General features: G+C 39.4%; 2 protein-coding genes and 1 long non-coding RNA gene across 3 annotated transcripts; 2 read left to right on the forward strand and 1 right to left on the reverse strand.

Moving 5' to 3' along the window:
* Positions 1-214: 214 nt before the first annotated feature.
* Positions 215-13,396, reverse strand: LOC133882301 (RNA polymerase II C-terminal domain phosphatase-like 4). Its single transcript, XM_062321441.1, has 3 exons — positions 12,623-13,396; positions 11,628-11,913; positions 215-813 (listed from the first exon to the last, which is right to left on the reverse strand). Exons 2-3 carry the CDS (start codon positions 11,880-11,882, stop codon positions 445-447), a joined length of 624 nt encoding a protein of 207 aa, XP_062177425.1. The 5' UTR covers positions 11,883-11,913; positions 12,623-13,396; the 3' UTR covers positions 215-444.
* LOC133882814 (uncharacterized) lies at positions 1,418-10,860 on the forward strand. The gene is made up of 3 exons (XM_062322038.1): positions 1,418-1,914; positions 2,057-2,117; positions 10,001-10,860. The coding sequence occupies exon 3, from the start codon at positions 10,009-10,011 to the stop codon at positions 10,624-10,626; it is 618 nt and encodes a 205-aa protein (XP_062178022.1). The 5' UTR covers positions 1,418-1,914; positions 2,057-2,117; positions 10,001-10,008; the 3' UTR covers positions 10,627-10,860.
* A 4,466-nt stretch (positions 13,397-17,862) lies between the features above and the next one.
* LOC133882628 (uncharacterized) lies at positions 17,863-20,884 on the forward strand. Its single transcript, XR_009902698.1, has 3 exons — positions 17,863-18,361; positions 19,552-19,884; positions 20,503-20,884. It is a non-coding gene; the product is annotated as an uncharacterized LOC133882628 (long non-coding RNA).
* The last annotated feature ends 1,208 nt before the right edge of the window (positions 20,885-22,092 follow it).

The following is a 22,092-nucleotide window of genomic DNA, read 5'->3' on the forward strand; positions in this document are numbered from 1 at the left end:
AAATTTCCATTCACACGGGGAGCCTTTTGAGTAAAATAATGAGTTCAAGCAAAAATAAGAAATAGTATATACACACAACAAGTGTATGCATTGCATCAATCAAAATTAATGTGACGTGATTTTTTAATTGTTAGATCAATAAAAATAAATTTTATAATTAAAAAAATCACGTCACATCAATTTTAATAATAACATTAATACTATAAATTCACGTAATTTAAGAATATGCAATTTTAAATACATTTTAGGAAATCATCCGATAATTCCGCAAATACAAATGGATAAGGCAGTAGTGAGCACGTTGAAAAAAAGCTCCATATCCACGTGTTGAATTCTCAATAGATAATTTTATTTTATGCAACACTATTCAACTAAAATCATACTACCTCATCGAGGTTAACATACCACTTTTTGGTCCCTAAAACCCTCTAACAGCTGATTTCTTTAACAGTGCATCGTTGACCATAAACAACTATAAGTAGTCTGGTTAAGCAAATATAAAGGTAAGCTGATTGCAAATGTACTTACATTTTCTGTATCATCAAGAATCAGAACTGCACTTTCTTGCCCCAGCACGACATCAAGACCCTTTTGATGTCTATGGGTGCCATCATCTCGTGAAATCACTCTAGCTCTGAAGTACTCTCTTTGAGGATCAAGCAGCTTAGCCATTTCCAACGCATAGGCCGGGTCACCCATTGTATAAATATACATCTCAAACATCTCACTTGCTTCTTTTAAAAATGTGTGAACAACTTGGTCATCATATGCATAAAATCCATTCCAGCATGAAGAGGCTGCCTCTTGAGACATCTATCCATTTCATAATTTTTAAACACAAAAAGGCAACAAGAACGTTTAGTCAGTCACTAAAGGTGTGAAGAATATCAGAAAATTAACTGGTGCAACAAAATCAAAAGTATTAGATGATAATTTAAAAAAATTATCACTCATCTATTGGGATAAAGCAAAAGCCAACTCATAACCAATCAAAATTAATAAGGGCCTCTATTTAGTTTGCAAGGTCCAAAGGGGACAGGGATGCAAACAGTAAGACAGTCATTATTCTTAAATATTTGCTTTTATATGATTGCTTCTGAATATTCTACATTACACAAAATAAATCCCATGATACAAATTTTGCCTGACAACTTCCAAAACTATCATATCTGCAGTTCACGAAAATATATTTCATTGTGAAACAAAGCTCGCCATAAGCACATCATATAACTTCTACCAGTCTTCTTGTAGAGAGGGAGAGAGAGAAAGCCAAACCCCAGACACACAAAGCCTAGCTTTAATCAGAAGCCACGACATTGTGCTGGCAAATCAAAAACTAACCTCAAAAAGAAAAAAGAAAAGAAAAAAGGGGCAAGCAGCTAATTACATCCTTTCAGTTTCTATGAACAATTTTACCTTTCAATAGAAATCACTTCAAATCAGAATATCCCATTGACAAATTGTCATTATTCTTAAATATTTGCTTTTCTTGGCCTATTCTTTCCAGCGACATGGCGATACGTGATTGGGTCGCAATATGTTATGAAATATTCACGAGTGTAGGGATGGATAGTTTGTAAAGGATTGGTAGAATATGCTCACGGCTGTGTTTGGCTTTGCTTATAAATTAGTTCCATTCAACGGATTAGGCTTAGGTAAGCGCATATTGGTAAACTCTGTCCTAAAACTCTAAAATTTAAAACAAGCAACGGTCGACTCATTCGTTTTGAAATTATACATACGCGCATATTTCTCTCTCTCTGTCTCTGTCTCTCTCTCTTTCTCTCTTCTCGGGCTTCAGCTTCAAAGTTTAGTCCCTAATCTAGTAAAATCGCTCAGTTCCAAAGACTCACTTTTTTGTCTGGAAAATTCCCAGATACACCGTAATCAAAAGCTTCTTCCTTTGTTGCCCAGGTTCTCTCTCTCTCTCTCTCTCTCTCTCTCTCTCTCTCTCTCTGTGGGTGTGTGTCTCGCACCATTAAATTATTTTCTATTCTCTTTTGTTAAATTAGATCTCTCTTTGATTAGATCACTAACCCTTTTGCTTGTTCTTCAGGATCTAAGTGTCGTGGTGTTCTGGGACTGGAGCGGAGGAGCTAGCGCTGGATTCATATTGGGTACCTTTCGTTCGATTGTTTATTTCTCTTTGATGTTATATTTCGAATCAAAATTTCCAACTGGGAAATTGGTTCTTGGGATTTTAGACGCTTTTGTTTTGTGGGATTGATTTTTTTTTTTTTTTTTTTTTTTTTTTTTTTGAAACGGTAGTACTTATCATCTCATTGACATGGTCAAAACAAACATAAACTTGAACCCAAAAAACTGGAATCTAGGGACACAAGCGTTCTCAAACAATGATACTAGAAATACATTCTGGACTTTCCTGTAACCAAATCTCTGCCAGTTTGTTGTTTGCTGCCTCCTTCGCTATCACATGCGCCGCACTATTGCATTCCCGGTTGACATGGACAATCTTAGCCATCCAGAATCCTTGGATCTCCTGGTATATGCTTTCCGTAAATTGGCCATTCTTGGATAAGTATGGGGGGTAGGAGGAGATTTTTGCAACCACCTGTGCTGAGTCCCCCTCAAAAATAACCTCTTGGAAACCCTCTGCTTTGCTAAACAGAACCGCCCAAAGGGCTGCCATTACTTCAGCAGTCTTTGCATCCACAACTATGGTTTTGAAACCACATTGCGCTGCAAGGAACACACCCCTACAGTCTCTTGCTACAACTCCCAAGCCAATACAGCCCTCCTTAACATTGATAGCTGCATCCCAATTTATCTTGATGATACCAGATGGAGGGGGTTGCCATTTTTGTTGTATTGCCAGGCAGATTATTACTATCCATCGCCGTCAACTCCATACGATTACATCTTTTAAACTCCTCCAAAGTTGACATGGCCCCTATAAACACTTCTGCAGGATGCCGAAAGATCCCTTCAAAAATCAAAGCATTTCTTCTGAGCCAAATTCATCTAGCAGTAATGACTAAAACCTCCACCTCTTGGAAAATCGATACATAAATTCATCTAGTAACATAGCAAAAGAATTAGATGCAGTGCTACATTTATGGAACCTTGACCCCCGCGTTCCCCCACACATCCTGGGCTGCCGGGCAGGACCAAAGAGCGTGGATGACCGTTTCAGTCTCTATCTTACAGCAAGGACATAGGTTGTCCTCAACCACTTTCCGCTTGTGACGGTTCACTCTGGTAGGTAAAATGTCATGACATGCTCGCCAAGTGAAAATTTTTGCTTGATTTGGAACATTCAATGACCACATGAACTTCCACAAACCCGTATCCTTGGCCTTTATTGAACTCTGCCCTCCATATACTCCGCGCATTTGTATTCCCAGGTGATAAGCGCTTCGAACTGAAAATTGGCCATCTTTGGTCTCCTTCCATATCAGTCTATCCGGGGGGAGGCATGGACTCAGAGGAATATTCTCGATGACCTGAGCTTCTTCGGGCATGAAAATCTCCGAGATAATCTCCCTCTTCCAAACTCCATGTCTGTAATCTATTAACTCCACTACCATAGAGTTTTTGTCTAGCAACCGCGGGGGAGATTGGACAGAATGCATTATAGGGGTTGGCAACCAGCGAGTGTTCCACATTGTAATCGATCGACCATCTCCAACTCTCCATATTAGGCCCTGATTTAGCAATTCCCTGGCATTACAGAGACTTCTCCAGACAAAAGAGGCTCAAGAACCCACCTGGGCTTCCAAAAAAGAGGAGTTTGGATGGTATTTTGCTTGAATGATCCTAGCAATTAACGAATTAGGGTGCTGAATAAGGCGCCACCCTTGTTTTGCTAAAAGAGCTTGGTTAAAAATAATCAAGTCTCTAAAGTCTTATCCGCCATTTGATTTCGACCGTCCCATCCTTTCCCAGCTCATCCAATGAATTTTGGACGTCTTGGACAAGTGACTCCACCAAAAGCCTTGCATCATAGCATTGATCTCCTTACAAAGCGACACGGGTAACTGGAAGACACCCGTACAATATGTAGGGATGGCTTGCACTACCGCCTTCAACAAGACTTCTTTGCCTGCCTAAGAAAGGAAGTTTACCTTCCGATTTGTCAAACGTTTCTGCACCTGATCCTTAATATAACAAAAGGCTTGGTTTCGTGATTTTCCCACAAATGTAGGCAGTCCCAAATATGCATCAATACGGTGAGTTTCTGTTAAGCCGTTGGAGGATTTCCTGCCTTCGATCTTGGCTTGTATTCCGGCTAAAGAAAACTGACGTTTTCTGAATATTTATTTTCTGCCCCGATGCTTGTTCATATCTCCCGAGAAGCCGCATTAGCCTTCGCCATTCCACTGAGTTTGACTTACAGAAAAGGATGTTGTTATCCGCAAATAGAAGATGACTTATCTTTGGGCCTTTTGGAGAGGTTGGCACTCCCGAAATAACACCTTTCTCCTTAGCTTTACCAAGCAAAGTACTAAGGCCTTCTGCACACAATAAGAAGAGGTACGGTGATATCGGGTCCCCTTGTCTTATGCCTCTTGATGGTGTTATATTCCCCATTGGATGGCCATTAACTATCACGGAATACCGCACAGATGTAACACATTTCATCACCAAATGAACCCAACATGCTTCAAAGCCCAGTTTGATCATTGCTGCCTCCAAGAATTGCCATTCAATCCTGTCGTAGGCTTTGCTCATGTCCAACTTAACGCCCATATACCCCACCTTGCTCCACATTCTTGTCTGCATCGTATGCATAGTTTCAAAGGCAGCAATGTTGTTATCAATAATTAGCCTGCCCGAAATGAATGCACTCTGCGCACATGAAATAATATTTGGCAAAAATACCTTGAGCCGGTTAGCTAGCACTTTTGAGATCAGTTTGTAAATCACATTACACAAACTTATTGGCCTAAACTCTATCACACGAACCGGGCTTTGCACCTTAGGAATAAGTGCAATATGAGTAGAATTGATCATGGTATCCATCACTCCAGTGTTCAAAAATTTAAGTACAGCCGAGCATACCTCAACATGGATCGTGGCCCAGTTGGATTGGTAGAAGCATGCTGAGAATCCGTCTGGTCCCGGTGCCTTCAAAGGGGGCATCTGATTCATGGCAAAGGAAATCTCTTCAACTGTGAATTCTGCCATTAGGGTCTGGTTCATCTCCTGAGTCACCTTCCTGTCAATAGCTACTAAGCAGTCATCCATATCCATATCTTTCCCTGCTGTGAAAAGCTCTGTAAAGTAGCCTATAAAGGCAGCCTCAATGTCCTCCTGGGAGTAGCACCACCTCCCAGCCTTATCTTTTATTTTCATTATTTGAGCCCTTTGATTTCTCTGAGTGGCACAAGAATGGAAGTATTTTGTGTTTCTGTCGCCCAACTGCGACCAAGTTTCTTTTGCCCTTTGCCTCCACTTCATATCTTCTTGTTCAAGGAGAGCGCGCAACTCCTCTTTTAGTGGATGTCCAGCTTCCAGGGACTCGGTGTTCCCAAACATTTGTAGATGGTGGAGCTCCTGCAACTTTTCCTGAATCAAAAGATCCCCTGAATTCGTTTGTTTGCGCACCCACTGTTTTAGAGCCCTCCTACAACCGTTAAGGTTACCTTTAACAATTTGCCATGGACATTCTGTAATTTGCTTTGCTCTTCAAACTTGTTTGATAACGCCTCCCTCTCCTTATTCTTGGCCCAACCAGCTTCATAACGGAACACCTTATTTTTCTTCCATATTCGATCATTGGAATGAGACATGGTAACCATGACCGGATTGTGGTCTGAGACAAGTTGCACCAGTACTTCCACCTGTACCATGTTAAACATAGTGCACCACTCCACGTTTGCCACCGCCCTATCTAGCCGTTCTCTAGAGAATTCATTGCCCTGCCTCCCGTTCCTCCACGTATATTTTGGCCCCACATACCCCAAATCAGCCAACCTGCTATCTGTCAAGGCACTCTAGAAAGCCCTCATCAGGCTCGAGGTCTGATTGCTTGACTAGTTTTTTTGGCAGCTGAGGTGATTTCGATGAAATCACCTAAGCACATCCAAGGAACTGGATCAAGCTTGGCCAAATGTCGAAGCAACGCCCACGACTCCCCCCGCTTAGCAGTCTCCGGGTGACCGTAGAAACCAATAAATTTCCACTAGGAGGAATCAGTCATGCTTCGTATCACAACATTAATGTGTCTACGGCTGAAGTTCTGAATTTCCACCATCGAAGATTTCTTCCATAACAGCATTAATCCCCCACTCTTGCCGTGGCAATCCACCACAAAACAGTGATCAAACCCAAGCTTTATTCGAATAGCATCAGCCTTCCCCTACATAATCTTGGTTTCCATAAGAAAAACCAAGTTTGGACGCTTTATCTTCACCAAATGGCGAAGGGACCGAACTGTTCGGAGGTTCCCAAGCCCCCGGCAGTTCCAGCTTAGGGCTATCATTGCGGACGGCAGGGCTAGCAACCAGCCTCTGCCTGGACCATCTAATCATCTTGGATATGGAGAATAGCTTTCTTACCCTTCTTTGTCTGCTCCTCCATAACATCTTCATCTTTATCCCCCAACTTCCGCTTTCCAATTAATCACCCCGCTACGGGATTCAGTAGCTTTTTCCAGTCCCGGTGAAGCCCGAGTACATTTAGTTACCAGCTTTTTAGTTTCAGAAATCTGAATTTGATTCTTCTTTGCCCTCAGTCATGCAAGTTTTGTCAATGCTCCCTTCTGTGGATGATAATCCTCCACATTCTCACTCTGCATGTCTTCTTTTTCGACACGTGGGAAGTACGTGTTTGTAATCGGGTCCTTCTCAAGCTGGATAGCTTCACTCACCTGCAGGCTAGTCCATACCATCTTGTTCAAGCCCGAATCCCACTGGCCCATGTACTTTTGGGGTAACTTACCCAATTTAGACTTTGTCGACTCACCATATCCCCAAACGCTGACTTTCCAAAATAGAAAATCTCCATTCCGAACCCACTCCCCGCTTCCTTTCCTTCTCAGCAACACTTTCATTTATAGCCAAATTTCCATTTTCACTCGAGACCGGGCCATTTAATGTTTTGATTCCCAACGGGTCCGTCTCATCCCAACCTTCAAAAGGAAACGGCTCCCTTAACTCATGCCGCACCATATGGGATCCGTTAGCTGACTTCAATGGCTCTACATGGGAATTACCTTTGTCATTAACTCCATTCCGCGATTTTTGCTCTGAATTCATGAGCTGCTCCTCCCCTTGTATGCTAGGGTTTTCGCCCGTAACACCGGATGCACCGCCTCCCGTCGACTCTTCCTCCACCAGGTTCTCCATCCCAATATTCCTGGTAGTCCGGACTGTCCTTACTTTCTGACTATCTCCATCATCACCTCCCCAACGGTTTCTATCAGACCATGCATCCCTCCGGCTCCCTCGTCGAATAGGAAAAGAAACTCGTAACCAGGGCCTGTAAGGATCCCCCTCCGGTCCAAGGCTACGGCGGTTTCCTTCATTATCACATCCTCTCCGTCCATGCAAAATAACCCCGCACCTGAAGCAAAACTTGGGTAACTTTTCATATTTGAACGCTATCCATATTGACCTCTCAGCGACATGCAGCATTCTTCCACAAGCCAATGGAGTAGTAAGATTCACTCGGATTTTGACTTTGAGATATTCTCCCCATCCCGGCTCCGTGTCATGGACGTCAACTTCCTCCACGACTCCCACCGAGGCCCCAATTTTCTCCCCGACTTCCTTTCCCATGCACGCCAATGGAAGGTTATACATACGCACCCAAAATGACGCATGCTCGAACTGCATCTCCGCCGGGGGGAAGTGAAACCATCAAACTCAGCCAAAGCAACCAAATTTCCATCAAAGATCCATGGTCTACCCCCAAGATTCTTATTTTATCACCCTCTTCCTCAAATTCTGCAATGAACATGTTACCACCAATAATCTGAAAAGTTATAGCGCCCACTGGACGCCATATCCTTATCAACGGAGCCCGAAAATAATCTTTAGGAACTATACGATCCGCCAACAGTTTGCCTACCAAACACACCTTCCCTCTATGCACCATAGGTGCAGTTTCCGAGATCTGCATTGATACCCCTTCATTCTCTATCTCAATAAGAGAGAACTTTCCCCACCTTTCCGACAACTCCTCCGCCATCTATCGTCAGACAATTGTATTCCTTACCCAATATGACACCGAGAAACCAGAAAAACTCTAAATCCAGTCACGAAACTAGACCAGAGGTCAACAGCTTCACCCGTAGGTTTTCAGAGAGAAAACGCGTAGAGGGAAGGACTGTATCCTATCTTGTTGTTTTGTGGGATTGTTTTGATTGCTGAGAAAACGCAATAAGAAAAAGAAAAGTTTTAGAATCTAGACTTGTGTTTTGTAGTTTGAGTAATTGACGAATTGGGTTTAATAAATAAATAGGTTTTTTTACCAATATTTTTGGTGAAATCGACATGAACTATTACATAATTTTTTTTGTTTTTTTGATGAATAAAAGCTTTCATCCACCAACAATCAAGCTACACTCCAGAAAACAAAACTGGAACACCATCCCAACCGGAAAACAACACCTAAGGCCATAATACAAGCCAAACCCCAACAACCAACCTGCAACCTCAAAAGGGGCAGAAAACAAAAAAGACCAACCAACAAACCAACCAAGGCCCAAGTCTCAGCAAAATAAAACCAAGCACTCGAACACAGGACATCAGCTACAGATCAGTAACTCAACCAATCAAACAAAACAGAACACATTACAACAAATTATGCAGATTTCATCTAGAAACAAGGAACAAACAATTTCTTAGGTTCTTGAAATGCCCTTTAGCCACGAGCCTAAATTTGTATGTTTTTTTTTTATAAGTAATTGCAATAATATAAAAAAGCGCAAAGGGGGGCAACCCTTATACACGGGAAGTATACAAGAGAACCCCTAACAGGGACGAACAGAGAATAAATTTAAAAATTCAACATAAGTAAAAGAGCTCAAACTATGATGGGGCGCTATCCAAAAATATAAAGTATTGAGCAACCGCTTCCGTAGCTCCACCATGGATGTCTCTACATCTTCAAACAGCCTAGCATTCCACTCCCTCCAAATACACCACAGCAAGCATAAAGGAGCTAACCGCCAAGCCTCTAAATTTGTATGTTCTTTTTTATTCTAAGGTATTTGCTGAATAATAATTTCTTAATTGGACTTTATTTCCTAGTTTTCAATTTAGTATCAAAGAATAAAAGCTAGTTGTCTACGTATTGTTTGGGTTGAAAATGCCATCTTTGAATCTCTTTGTAGTATTTATTTATCTAATTTTTTTAATGGCTTGAGATTTCCAGGTATTCAGCATCCTTGTTTCCAATTATACAGTGATTTGAGATTTTCTAATTTGGTTAAAAGTTTATTGTGGTGGAGAAACATGAATTTTTGTGAATTGAATAATTATTCTTCTCTTATCTACTTTGGTAACCCAACCCATTAAACTTAACTAAATTTGGTAAGCAAATGCAAGGAATCTTCAATAAAATAAAACAATAAAAAAAAACACTTGGGCTGTGACATCAAATCTATGTCCATTGGGATTCTGTGAATAAATCACATGTTGATATCTTTTTCCTTCATTCTGAAGTTGTTGGTGTGCTAATTGAGGATCGAGGCAATTAATTGAATTAGGGACGTATAAGTATTTGTCCGGAGTGATATGAAAGTATCTAAGCCTTGATCTTCTTATGTTGGTAACGTAGTTGCTATATCTGCAGTAAAGCAAGTAGCTTTCTTTTTTTTTTGCCTGATTTTTCTGTGGTGTTGTGTAGTTGAATTGAGCTCAGCCATTCGGTGTAAGCCTTGTCAAGTGACTGGTTCAGCAGCACTGATTTTTAGATGTTTGAATGGCCACATCGATTTTTTTCCCTGACATGTGCACTAGTGCTGCCTAGAGTTGTTTTGAGATACTTTCATATGTATTCACTTACATTTTCTGCTTTCCACCATGTGCAGGAACCTTAATGATGGCTAATCCAAACTCATCAACATCGATAGTCTCTTCAGAATCCTCTGAAGAAAAGGCCACACATATAGCGGATTTAAACATGAACATGTCTGAACTTTCTTTAAGCCATCAAAGTCTAATCACCTCATATGGTCCTGTCTCTATCCTTTGGGACATTGAGAATTGTTGTCTTCCTAGAAGACTCTCCTCTGAAGCCGTAGCAGTTAATATTAGGAGGGCAGCTTTGCGGACTAACCCTCAAATTAAAAAAGTTATAACGTTTTCTGCCTATGGGAATTTTAGTGAATTACCCCAGCGACACACAAAGGGCCTTCAGAAAAGTGGTGTCACACTCATAGATGTTCCAAATGTGGGAAAGGATGCTGCTGACAGAGCTATTTTGGTCGACATGTTTCTTTTTGCCCTTGACAACCCTCCACCTTCTTCGATCATGTTGATCTCTGGGGATGTAGATTTTTCTGCGGCTCTTCACATACTTGATCAACGTGGATATAATATAATCCTTGTTACACCAGAAGGTGCTTCAGCTGCCCTCACTAACGCTGCTAAGTTTGTTTGGGACTGGCCTAGTGTGGCTTGTGGGCGAGGCCTCGTTAGCCCCCACCAAGGTTGAAGGAGCAGCTAGCGTAATGGAGATGGGTGACGTAATGGAGCTAGTGGGGAAGGACGAGAATGGAGGATAAAAGAAAGGGGATCCTGGGAAGCTCAACTCCGCAATAGAGTACTTGATATGACTTTTACAAGAAGGAAGATAGCGTAGATAGTTATAAGCTCAATTTTGTAATAAACTTGATTTTTTACTTCTAATACGGAAGATAGAGCAGATAGTCATATAAACTCGACTCTGTAATAGACTTGATTTCTTACTTCTATAATAAACAAAGAGAAGACTGATTCTTTCATCAAATCTTGGCTAGTAAAAAAATAGTTTTTTTTTTTAAAAAAGAAAAAGAAAGTAATTACTGTGCCACCCATTAAATACTATCTGAGCTAAGTTAATCCTTTAATTATTTTATAGAGCTCAATTAGTAAGGCATGATAAGGAGATAAAGTCTAGATTCAATTAGATGCTGCCACATGTGCTCCCCGTGTCACTGACATAGAGTTAAAGACAAGAGACACGGCCACATGTATTCCAGCCAAAATGATAGCTCATGACACTAGTCCATATCATACACTGGTACAGCAACACTCCAGCAATTACGCAATCACAGATTGTGATACATCAATCTGTGATTGCACAGCTAGTTCACTATCAAGAAAGGAAAGGAAAGATCACAATGGGGCATTCAAAGCTACTGCTCACGATTGCAGCGCAAGGCATAGCTGTCCTCATTCAGAAAAGGAAGATCAATATGGTATAGCTGCTCATATGCAGATAAGTAGTTTTCCTTATCTTTGTTAAAACTTTTACTTTTTATCTTTGGACAGTGAATTTTGTGTGCAACACTCTTCAACTAAAATCATACTACCTCATCGAGGTTAACATACCACTTTTCGGTCCCTAAAACCCTCTAACAGCTGATTTCTTTAACAGTGCATCGTTGACCATAAACAACTATAAGTAGTCTGGTTAAGCAAATATAAAGGTAAGCTGATTGCAAATGTACTTACATTTTCTGTATCATCAAGAATCAGAACTGAACTTTCTTGCCCCAGCACGACATCAAGACCCTTTTGATGTCTATGGGTGCCATCATCTCGTGAAATCACTCTAGCACTGAAGTACTCTCTTTGAGGATCAAGCAGCTTAGCCATTTCCAACGCATAGGCCCGGTCACCCATTGTATAAATATACATCTCACTTGCTTCTTTTAAAAATGTGTGAACAATGGGCCTTAACTTGGTCATCATATGCATAAAATCCATTCCAGCATGAAGAGGCTGCCTCTTGAGACATCTATCCATTTCATAATTTTTAAACACAAAAAGGCAACAAGAACGTTTAGTCAGTCACTAAAGGTGTGAAGAATATCAGAAAATTAACTGGTGCAACAAAATCAAAAGTATTAGATGATAATTTAAAAAAAATTATCACTCATCTATTGGGATAAAGCAAAAGCCAACTCATAACCAATCAAAATTAATAAGGGCCTCTATTTAGTTTGCAAGGTCCAATGGGGACAGGGATGCAAACAGTAAGACAGTCATTATTCTTAAATATTTGCTTTTATATGATAGGTTCTAATATTCTACATTACACAAAATAAATCCCATGATACAAATTTTGCCTGACAACTTCCAAAACTATCATATCTGCAGTTCACGAAAAAATATTTCATTGTGAAACAAAGCTCGCCATTAGCACATCATATAACTTCTACCAGTCTTCTTGTAGAGAGGGAGAGAGAGAAAGCCAAACCCCATACACACAAAGCCTAGCTTTAATTAGAAGCCACGACATTCTACTGGCAAATCAAAAACTTCCCTCACCACATTCCACAAAACTTTCAAGCTATGGTGATAAAACAACATAAGCCTGCATAAGCTCGTCTCAAGCACAAGCAGCTAATTACATCCTTTCAATTTCTTTCAACAATTTAACCTTTCAATAGAAATCAGAATATCCCATTGACAAATTGAAAGCACAAAAATTTCCTTAAACATACTCAGGTTAGGCTCTGTCCGCTCTGTTCGTTTGGGTCATGAAGGCATTTTCTGGCTCCTGTTGACGATAGAGGAGGTGGCAAGCTCAGTTAATAGCAAGGGCTTCTTTCGGAAAATCAGGACCGCATGCAGTGTCTTCCTCTGTCAAAGTAGCTTCAACATCCATGGGACTTGGCTATCGAAGAGTGCAGTGGAGGAGGGAGGCGGGGGTTTATTCTACTCCCTGAAGGCAAAGAGAAGTGGGGATGGTGTGGCTTTGGGAAGGTGCTTCGTTTCCTGTTGGCACCATATCTCACCGTGAAATAGCTTCCTCCGACGTTTCATGGAGATCCCTGCATTGGCAAGTCAGTCTCTCAGATTATTCCGGCGGTTAAACCACATGCACTTCTCACTTCTGCCCTTGGTTCTACTACGAGCTCAGTTACAGCGTCTATGGCGGTTGGAAAGCTTTCCAAGTATAAAACAGTAGCGGCAGTGCAAACTCTTAGCACCGGAACTCAGTTCCCTCCGGCAGCTCTTGCTACTGGTTCTGGTGCGATGCCAAGCTCGTATGCAGCCTCTATGGAGGATGGCCAGAACAGGACAAAACCAGTACCAGACGTGAGGACAAATCAACGTACACAATTCGGTATGAGCAAGAAGAACGTGGCTTACCGTTCAAATTCTCATTCTCGCCCATATCACACATTTGCTGGAACCAGCGTCGGCATAGAGACAATTGGGGAGGTAGCAAAAAGGTTGGGGCAGTCTTTTTTCCTGCTTGGAAAATCCTCAAGTCCCTCAAGGACAGCTGTCGGCCTCTCCTTGGTAGCAATTTACGCATTATTGTGGATGGGCAGGGTGTAAGAGACGTGAGCTGGAAAACACCACGTGTAACCCAAATCTGGAGAAAAAAGGCGCATGGGTTTGATAAGAGGGCTTCGGTGGTTTCTTCTGGATCAAACCGTGGCCTCTCCTTGGGCCAGGCACAACTTTGGGCTCCCACTGATTTTAGAACTGGCTCTTCTTCTTTGGGCCAGCCTTCTGCTTTGGGTTTTATTCCTGCTTCTTCCCCTCTTCAGAGCTGTCCTTCCATCCTGGAATAGGCCCGTCGTTCTAGTGACGCTGGCCCGCAAGTTCTCGAATCCCAGGCTCTCCTAAGTTCGGACTCCTCCTTCTCGATATTTTTTTATTAAAAGCCAAAAGGCCCTTTCCACGTAGGAATCCCCTGCCTATCATTACTCGCTTACCTAAGCCTAATCCGTTGGAGTAATGATAGGCAAGGGACGTTTAACCGTCCCCTGCCCGGCCCTTTCCTACGTAGAAAGGGCTTCTTGGCTTTTAATAAAAAAAAAATCACAATTTTGAAAACTATCCAGCGTCCGATGTTTGTACTCATTTTCTTCCCCAAACCATTTTCCTTCCAAATTTTTCCCTCCCTCTCTCCATCTCCTCTCCTCAACCCCACCGTGAAATCAACTGGGAGCCCGCCACCAGTACGTCACCGTGCGTTCTCCATCTCCGGTTCGGCTCCGAAGAATCCGAAGACTCAACCACCGTACCGCCACGAGCAGCCCCAACCGAACCACCACCACCACCGACGAGCCCATCCACCGTAAGGTTTTTTTTTTTTTTTTTTTTTTTTTTTTTTTTTTTTATCTTTCCTTTTGAAAATGCAGATAATGGTGTGAGTTTATGCCTTTTTTCTGTAAAATTGGAGGGACAAAGTTGGCTGAGATTTGGGCTCCTACAGTTCCGGTGACCATTTTCCTCATTTCTGACCTAAATCTCCCCCATTTCCGACATCGGTAGCTACCCCCACCCATCAGAGCACCGGCTTCATTTATCTTTTCTGTCGACGAAGCGCCAGCCACCAAGACCCACCGACCGCCACCCATCGGAGCACCCTCCCCCCCCCCCCCCTATCTCTCTCGCCGTTTTCCTGTTATAAGTTTTCTGCTTCTCTCTTTTCATGATTTTCGCCACCCATCAGAGCACCATATATAGTTGTTTGGTGCTAAAGTTTAGTCTTTTGTTGTATTTTTTGTGTTGGGTTTTAGTTTAGTCTTTGGATTTTTCAAAGTTTCGACCTTTAGTTTATGAGTCATTTTCTGTTGGATATGCTGTAAGGCAGATTTAGAACATGGATCTGCCGTAATTTTCATCAAGTTTGCTTCATTTCTCTCTCTTTTGGAAGTTTGCATGACAAAATGGTAACATGGAAAATATTCTAGAAACCAAATCTTCTGTGTCAATTATGTTGGAGACTTGGACACCCTGGGAAAACTGAGTGAGTGACTGTCTTCTTCTCAAGTATTTGAAATAACTCTATTGTGGTTCTGTTGATAATGAAACAAAGTATTATTTCTCAGATGTATCTAAGGACATTTTATTTAAACAACTATGCAAGTTATCTGGGTTAGCTTGGAGAAATGCAACTTCACTTGGTTTTTATGGAAGTTTAAATGTTTGTAAATTTGTGGGTTAAAAAAAGGGTACTGAATTTTTTTTCAAGGATCAAGACTCTGTTCAATGTTGCTGGCATTTTTGTCATTTCCTTGGAGAAACCGTGAAGGGGGGGGGGGGGGGGGGTTGGCCAAAATCTACATATGAGAATTGAATTAAACTAAGAACAGGGCAAGGTTTTAAGAAAGATTTTTTTTTTTTTCATTAAAGAAATAAAATTTTCTTTACTCCTTATTAGATGGTTGAGAAAATGGGGGAAGATGAAAGAAAAACACAGAATTTGTGTTTTTTATGTTCTTGTTTTTCTTTTCTCTTTAAGAGTCTTGCTTGTGACTTTAGTTTTTTATCCCTTTTTTATTTGATTTCTTTGGTACTATAAAATGATTCTTTTTATCCTTAGTTTGGTTGGTGGGAAAATGGAGGGAGAAAAGAGTTGAAAATTGGGTATTGAATTTTCTATTGATTTTCTATTATCTGATTGGATCTATTGCGCGCTTTGGTAGCTGGTTTACTTTTTTTGTTAGCAGAATAGATTACTTTTGATTGGGCTACAGAAATTTGGCAAGGGTGATTGGAGGATCATTTTGACTATTGATCTTGATGTCATGTGGATTCTTGGCTCATTTGTGGAAGGTACTAGATTTGATAAGACACATGTTTTTAAATAGTTAGGTAAACAGGTCTTGTTTTAGATTGAAGTTAGTCAAATTAGTTATCTTCATCAATTAAATATTTGATATTTAATTGATATTTGCTTGATATAATGGATCTTTTGTTGCTTGTTGACAATGAGATGGTGTGTGCTCTATTTTTCAATTGGAATTCTTGTCCTTGCACAAAATATATAGGATCTTCCATTCTGTCCAAATTCAATTTTATCTCATTTTTGTACATCCATAGAAACTCTTTGTTGTATGACACATAAATTTTCAGGACAACATCTATGTACAACAATTAAACGAGTTGAATTTTATCCTGGTGGTGTTTGATATAAGTGGAATTTTCAAGATATGCATGAAATATTACTAAATTTGTGTAACTAGTTCATACTCTAGTGCTTGATGGCTTTTTTAGGCATTGGGTTCCAGCAAAGTTGTGCTATCTAAATTGCTTTGGTTTTCTCATATAGGAGCAGAAATTTGTAAACTTTCCTTTATGGTATATTGGCTTGGTAATTATTGGCTTAAAATTTGAAACTTTTTTGTAAAAGATAATTAATCTTTGGATTTTCTGCATTGCTAGCTGTACTTTTTGTGACCTGTTTGTTTCATTTTGTTGTTCTTACTTTTAGCTATGGCATACCTGAAAAAAGTACAAAGAAAACTAAAAAAAATAAGTCAGTTTAATGTTGTATACAACAACTGTTTGGACCTCTTATGTAGCAAAGTTGATATTCAATTGTTTTTATTGCCTAACGTTATCTTATATGTTTCAGGTGATAAACATTGTTATCTCAATGCATATGCTTACATTAGAAGCAGCAATTTTCCCCAAGTTACGTGAGTGTCTTGCGATTCAATAGAATGTTTTATCTGTGTTTGTTTTCAGTAGAATGCAGTATGCACCAGTGGTGGGCTTTCATATATTAACATGCTGTGAAGAGTGCGGTTTCTTCCCTTGTTTTAAGTATCAAGAATGGTTTTGATTATGGCAAGCTTGAACTATTGTTGCTTTTATGCATGTCGTTTAGGATTTGATCATGAATAAGGCTGGACAGACATGTTTCGGTTTCTTATTCAGGGTGATGGAAATTCAGAGAAAGAAGTGGAAGAGAAATGAGTGGAAGTAGCATCTTATGGAAAGCAGAACAGATTGCTTACTGAATTTTCATGTCTTGTAAATTTTGGATCTGGTTTAGTTTAGTAGTTTCAGGTGTAATTTTTTTAAGAGAAATATGGTTTCTTGGTTTTGGGGCATCATGTGTATTTCTTCTTAGAATTTTAATTCCTAAACTTGTTAAGCATTTGACTCAAATCATTCCCATGACGTAGTTCTGAATCTTCTAATGGCTCTTTCTTAATTGATTTGTCAATTAACTTAGTAGTTCTTAGTACTCTTGGACATTGCAGCGGACTACTTTAGTTAGTAGTTTAGTAATTTTTAACAACTTGGATCCCGATCCACCTTTCAAGCTTGGTCTTGTGCGTTGAATTGGGTGTTCGGACCACGCACTTTCTGTCACTCAAATTTCACAATCTCATTTGGACTTAGTTCCAGCATCTTATCCATCAAACAAGAAGCATATTGATTTCATGTGCATGGTTCATTACAGACAATCGACAAACCAATGTTATTCTATAATTTACAAATCCATTATGTTGAGAATGATATGAAGAAAGTCTTGAATTGCTACACCAGTACTCTGTAATTCTATCATATGAATCTTGCCAATCAAGCCTCTATGGTTCTGAGGCAGTGATTGGCAGGGGATGGGTTACCATCTCCTTGCCTCCCCCCCCATTTTCATTAAAATAGGCTTATTAGAAGTTGCTTTTTGATAAAAAAAAAAAAAAAAAAGAAAAAAAAAAAAAAAAGAAGCATTTATTTATTATAAATACCGGTTAGGGGACGGTTTTTCATCCCCCAACAATCATTTCCCATGGTTCTGTCATCATTCACTAATGAGAACTTCTACACATGCGCCCTTCCTCCATCTCTCTTCCGTCTTTTTTTCACGTGTCATTTTTTTTTCCTTTTGTTTTTTTTTTTTTGGTTTTTTAATAAATAAAAAAAAAAAAAAAAAAAAGGTTGAAATCGCGGGAGGTCGACATTTATAGGTTTCATTTTCAAAATTTTCCCTATTTCCCAAATCTCCCCTCTCCACCGCAGGCCACCGATCTCCACCCGTGACCCAGCAAACCGTCGACCCCAGATGAACGGCGCCCGCGACCCATCTCCATCTCTTCCGACCGACACCGTCCCAGCGACCCATTTCTCTCTCTCTCTCTCTCTCTCTCTCTCTCTCTCTCTCTCTGACCCAGCAAACCAAGCATCGCCTACGAGCACCGCGGATCTCCGACCATGTCCGACGAGGAGCACCAGCGCCGACCACTGCAGATCTCCAACTCTACGGTCACTCTCTCTCCATTTTTATGGGATTTGTTATGAGATAGGCATTTCATTACTAGGCTTTGCTAAAAATTCTATGTAAATAATCTAACTAACCTTATCCTTATAAAGAGATTTGCTATCTTTGACTTATTGCCCTTGTCACTGTTAACATGAAGGCACCACAACAGATAAACAAGAGAAAATGGGCGTTTTGGGTGAAGACGTAAAGTATTTGGGCGTTTAGGGTGAGATTTGTTTTCTTTTGTTTTGCATTTGGCCGAAAATGGGTGAGAAATGTGAGAAATTTATTTATTTTTGAGGTCCTTTGTATTGGTGTTTAGGGGGAAAACGAAGATTTCCTTCTTGATTTTTTCAAGGAAATCAGACTCCAAATATATTTATAAAGTTTTGGATTTTCCCCCCTTCCTGTCTTGCAGAAGTATGGATTTCAATGAAGCAGTTTATTTTCCATATACTATGTTTTTATATAACCTATTGGTGTTTTACATGTTTTCGCTGTCTTTACAATTTATGATTATATTGGTGGATATTTGAGCAATGTGGTGCAAGAGTTGTGTAATTTTTAGCAATTATCGAAACAAAACTTACTACAAAGACATCACACCAGATGAGGAGAAAGTCATAAACAAGCTAATCATTAAGCTTATTGCATTGACAATAATCAAAAAGATGAAGGGCATGATTGTAGACCAAATCCAAGTTAGAAACCCTTGACTGCATTTAGCAAAGATACACAAAAATCCAAGAGATAGCATCCAAATACCATATAAGGAGAAAATCAACATATATTTCAGAGGAATTGGTTCTTAAATAAATCAAGGATCCAAAACTTACAACCACATGCAATTCTCTAAAAAGTGTATAATATACTGCACAGACAAAGAAAATTGACGCTAGAAAACAAACAAATTAACAAGTCCCTTGTAGAAAAGTTGATCTGCAAGAATTAATCATTTGTGGGTTTGAGGGGACTGAACTAATGCTCTGTTTGGTTGATGGGAAAATTTTGGTAGGATACAATTGAACTTTTCATTTTTTGGTTTATGTTTTATGAAACTTTCTTAATATGAAAAGAACAAGTTTACTGCCATAATCTTTACAACTGATTAAGCAACATTTATCTAAAAAACATTGACAAGTAATATATGCAGGTTTGTCCTAAATGTTTTTTATTGGACAAGGATTGTTCTATAGATTTTGTTTGCATAAAGAATTTTAAGGGCAGTAAAACTATCTATATTTGTTTGCTGTGAGAGGAATGCTTATTTGTATATTATTGGATGTAATAGGAGCGATTTGCCCTGCTTCTTTGTATATTTTTCCATGAGCTTGAAGTTGTGTGTTTGGTTTACTAGTTGTACTAAAAGATAGTTACATTAGTGGGTCTTAGAAAGATATAGCTTTTTTGTGGCAGGGAAATGTTGAGTGCTCCAGTGTGACGAATTGATGAAATTCTTGCTTTGCCCCATTTGGTAGATGATTTTAAGGGTCAAGAGGTTCCTCCTTTTGATGATGATTCTTGGCTTTACAATGGAGAGGACGAGTTAAACTATGCTCTTTTTGAGAGGCAAAAGGAGATGGACCTCTATGATTGAAAACGTAAAAAGAAACAGAAAGGGAATGAAGATACTGGTCCTTCTTCCAGTTTTAATGTTGATGAGGCTGCTCTTGGTGATATAGCTAAAACCATGCAGGCTTTTGTCCATAAGGTTTCAAGCTATAAGGGAACTGAGGTTCCTGAAGACAGGTTAGTATACCTTTTATATTCATCTCATTCTTTCATAATTTGAGTCACCCATTTTAATTATCATAAATGGGCACCAAAATGTGCAGATCCGGTCCTTTATTTTATACAAGTGTGAATTCAGCTTATTTACATGGCATCAATGAGAAGACTCACCAGTCTTCATTTTAGTTAGCTAGCAGTGACATGACGTGGTTGCCAAGAAGGTCACTTGCTTCATCTTAAATAAGGTGAATTGGATTTTGTCACTGAAGCCACTGGCAATTTTACTTCTGGGTTTGAAGCCGGTGCAATTTTTTGTTGGCTCAGTCTGAATATTCTTAGAATTGGCGAACATTACCATACACTTTTTCAATTGACTGAACCGGCTTTAGTCTCATTATTTAGAGTTTGCACACGACACTGAGCTATAATTATTTATGTCAATTATGATATTCCCCAAGTTCTTAGTTTGTAGACTTCGGTTTTACTATATGTAGGATAAGCAAATGAGAGTGATACTGCAGAACTTTATGAGGATAACGAGGATAGAGATGATTCTTTCTTGCGCTCCTATTCTGATGCTATGAATTAAGAGTTGAAGACCACCTCCCTCACAAAAAGTTTTGTTCGTGGATGCAGGGAAAATCAAATGGCACAGAAGATATGGAGGAGGATTTGAGTCCTGTGGATGTGGATGTGAACCTTGTAAAGAGCTTTCTTGATTCCTTTTCTTCCCAACAAGGACTTCCCGGTCCTGCTTCCAATTTGCTTGGGCTCATGGGTGTACAGCTCCCATGCGATGACAAGAAGGGGCGAATGATTCTCTCTATGGGCCTCGTCTAGTTTTGTATTTTGCTTCCGGTTTAGTTGAGTGGTTTCAGGTGTTTTTTGGAAGAGAAATATGGTTTCTTGGTTTTGGGGCATCATGTGTATTTCTTAGAATTTTAATTCCTAAACTTGTTAAGAATTTGGCTCAAATCATTCCCATGACTTGGTAGTTCTGATGGCACTTTTTTATTTGATTCGTCAATTAACTTGGTAGTTGTTAGTACTCTTGGCCATGAATCCTCATTTTTTTTTTTTTTTTCAAAAAACCATAACTGTTAAGTAAAAGGAAGAAGAAAATAAAAAATAAAATCAAAGAGTGAAAAAGCTAAGTCAATTGTGAATTAACTTGATAGTTCTTAGTATTCTTGGCCATGAATTTTATTTTTATTTTTTTTTCAGAAAACCATAATTGTTATGTAAAAGGAACAAAATAAAAAATAAAATCAAAGAGTAAAAAAGCTAAGTCAATGTGTATCGGTCTTATCTTCGCACAAAATTATAAAAAATAAAATCAAAGAGTAAAAAAACTAAGTCAATGTGTATCGGTCTTATCTTCGCACAAAATTGTTCAAGAAATTCTATTTCTCTATATAATTACTCAACCCAAAATGTTTGATCATAAATACATCAAAATGCATTCACATTGGTACAACTATATACAATAAGTGTCATCCAGTCCCGATATATACAAGTATATACATTAGCTGCATTTCAAAGTGCCTTGATCCACCACAAAGCTTACACCTTTCAGGCTCTCCTTAAATATCTATTGTAGCCAAAAGTGACTTCAAAATGTTCACTTTTGTGTGAATGTGCCCTACAAAGAAGATAATTGTCAAGTATCCAAGTATTAGAAAACATATTAGATTAATAGAGCAAATTGCATAGACATTGAACAAGAGTGAACAGAAGGCAATGCCAAATTTTTGGCAGTAGAATCAAAATGGCCAGGAAGGAGCACAACCTAGAAGAAAAATGCAGACAAAATTGACATCATTTTTTAGGGAGCAACTGTAGATTGATCAACTTGATATAGCAGAGCTCTCATAAAAAAATTTGTGAGCCAGATGCATACTGAATTCCCTTCAACTCAAGCCGTAATTCCTTTCCATAATTTTAATCTTTTCATATAAGAAATTATGAGTTAGGGTGATATGTAATTTGCATAAGATATCCCCAAAATAATTGTGAGATTATTGGATTGTTTCGTCAACGGTATTGGTTCAGAATTCCCCTTTGACATCATTTTTTTTTTTCCTGAATCTCCTCGTGAGCATAGTTCGTGGCTTTTTAAGTTAACAACACCCTTAACTTTTCCTGAAGGAGGTTTATACTTTAAAAATTAATCATACTGCTATTAAAGCTATGATCAAGAATGGTCAGATTGAGCAAAGCATAGAA

The sequence above is a fragment of the Alnus glutinosa genome, chromosome 11, assembly GCF_958979055.1.
Source record: "Alnus glutinosa chromosome 11, dhAlnGlut1.1, whole genome shotgun sequence".
Taxonomy (NCBI): Eukaryota; Viridiplantae; Streptophyta; class Magnoliopsida; order Fagales; family Betulaceae; genus Alnus; species Alnus glutinosa.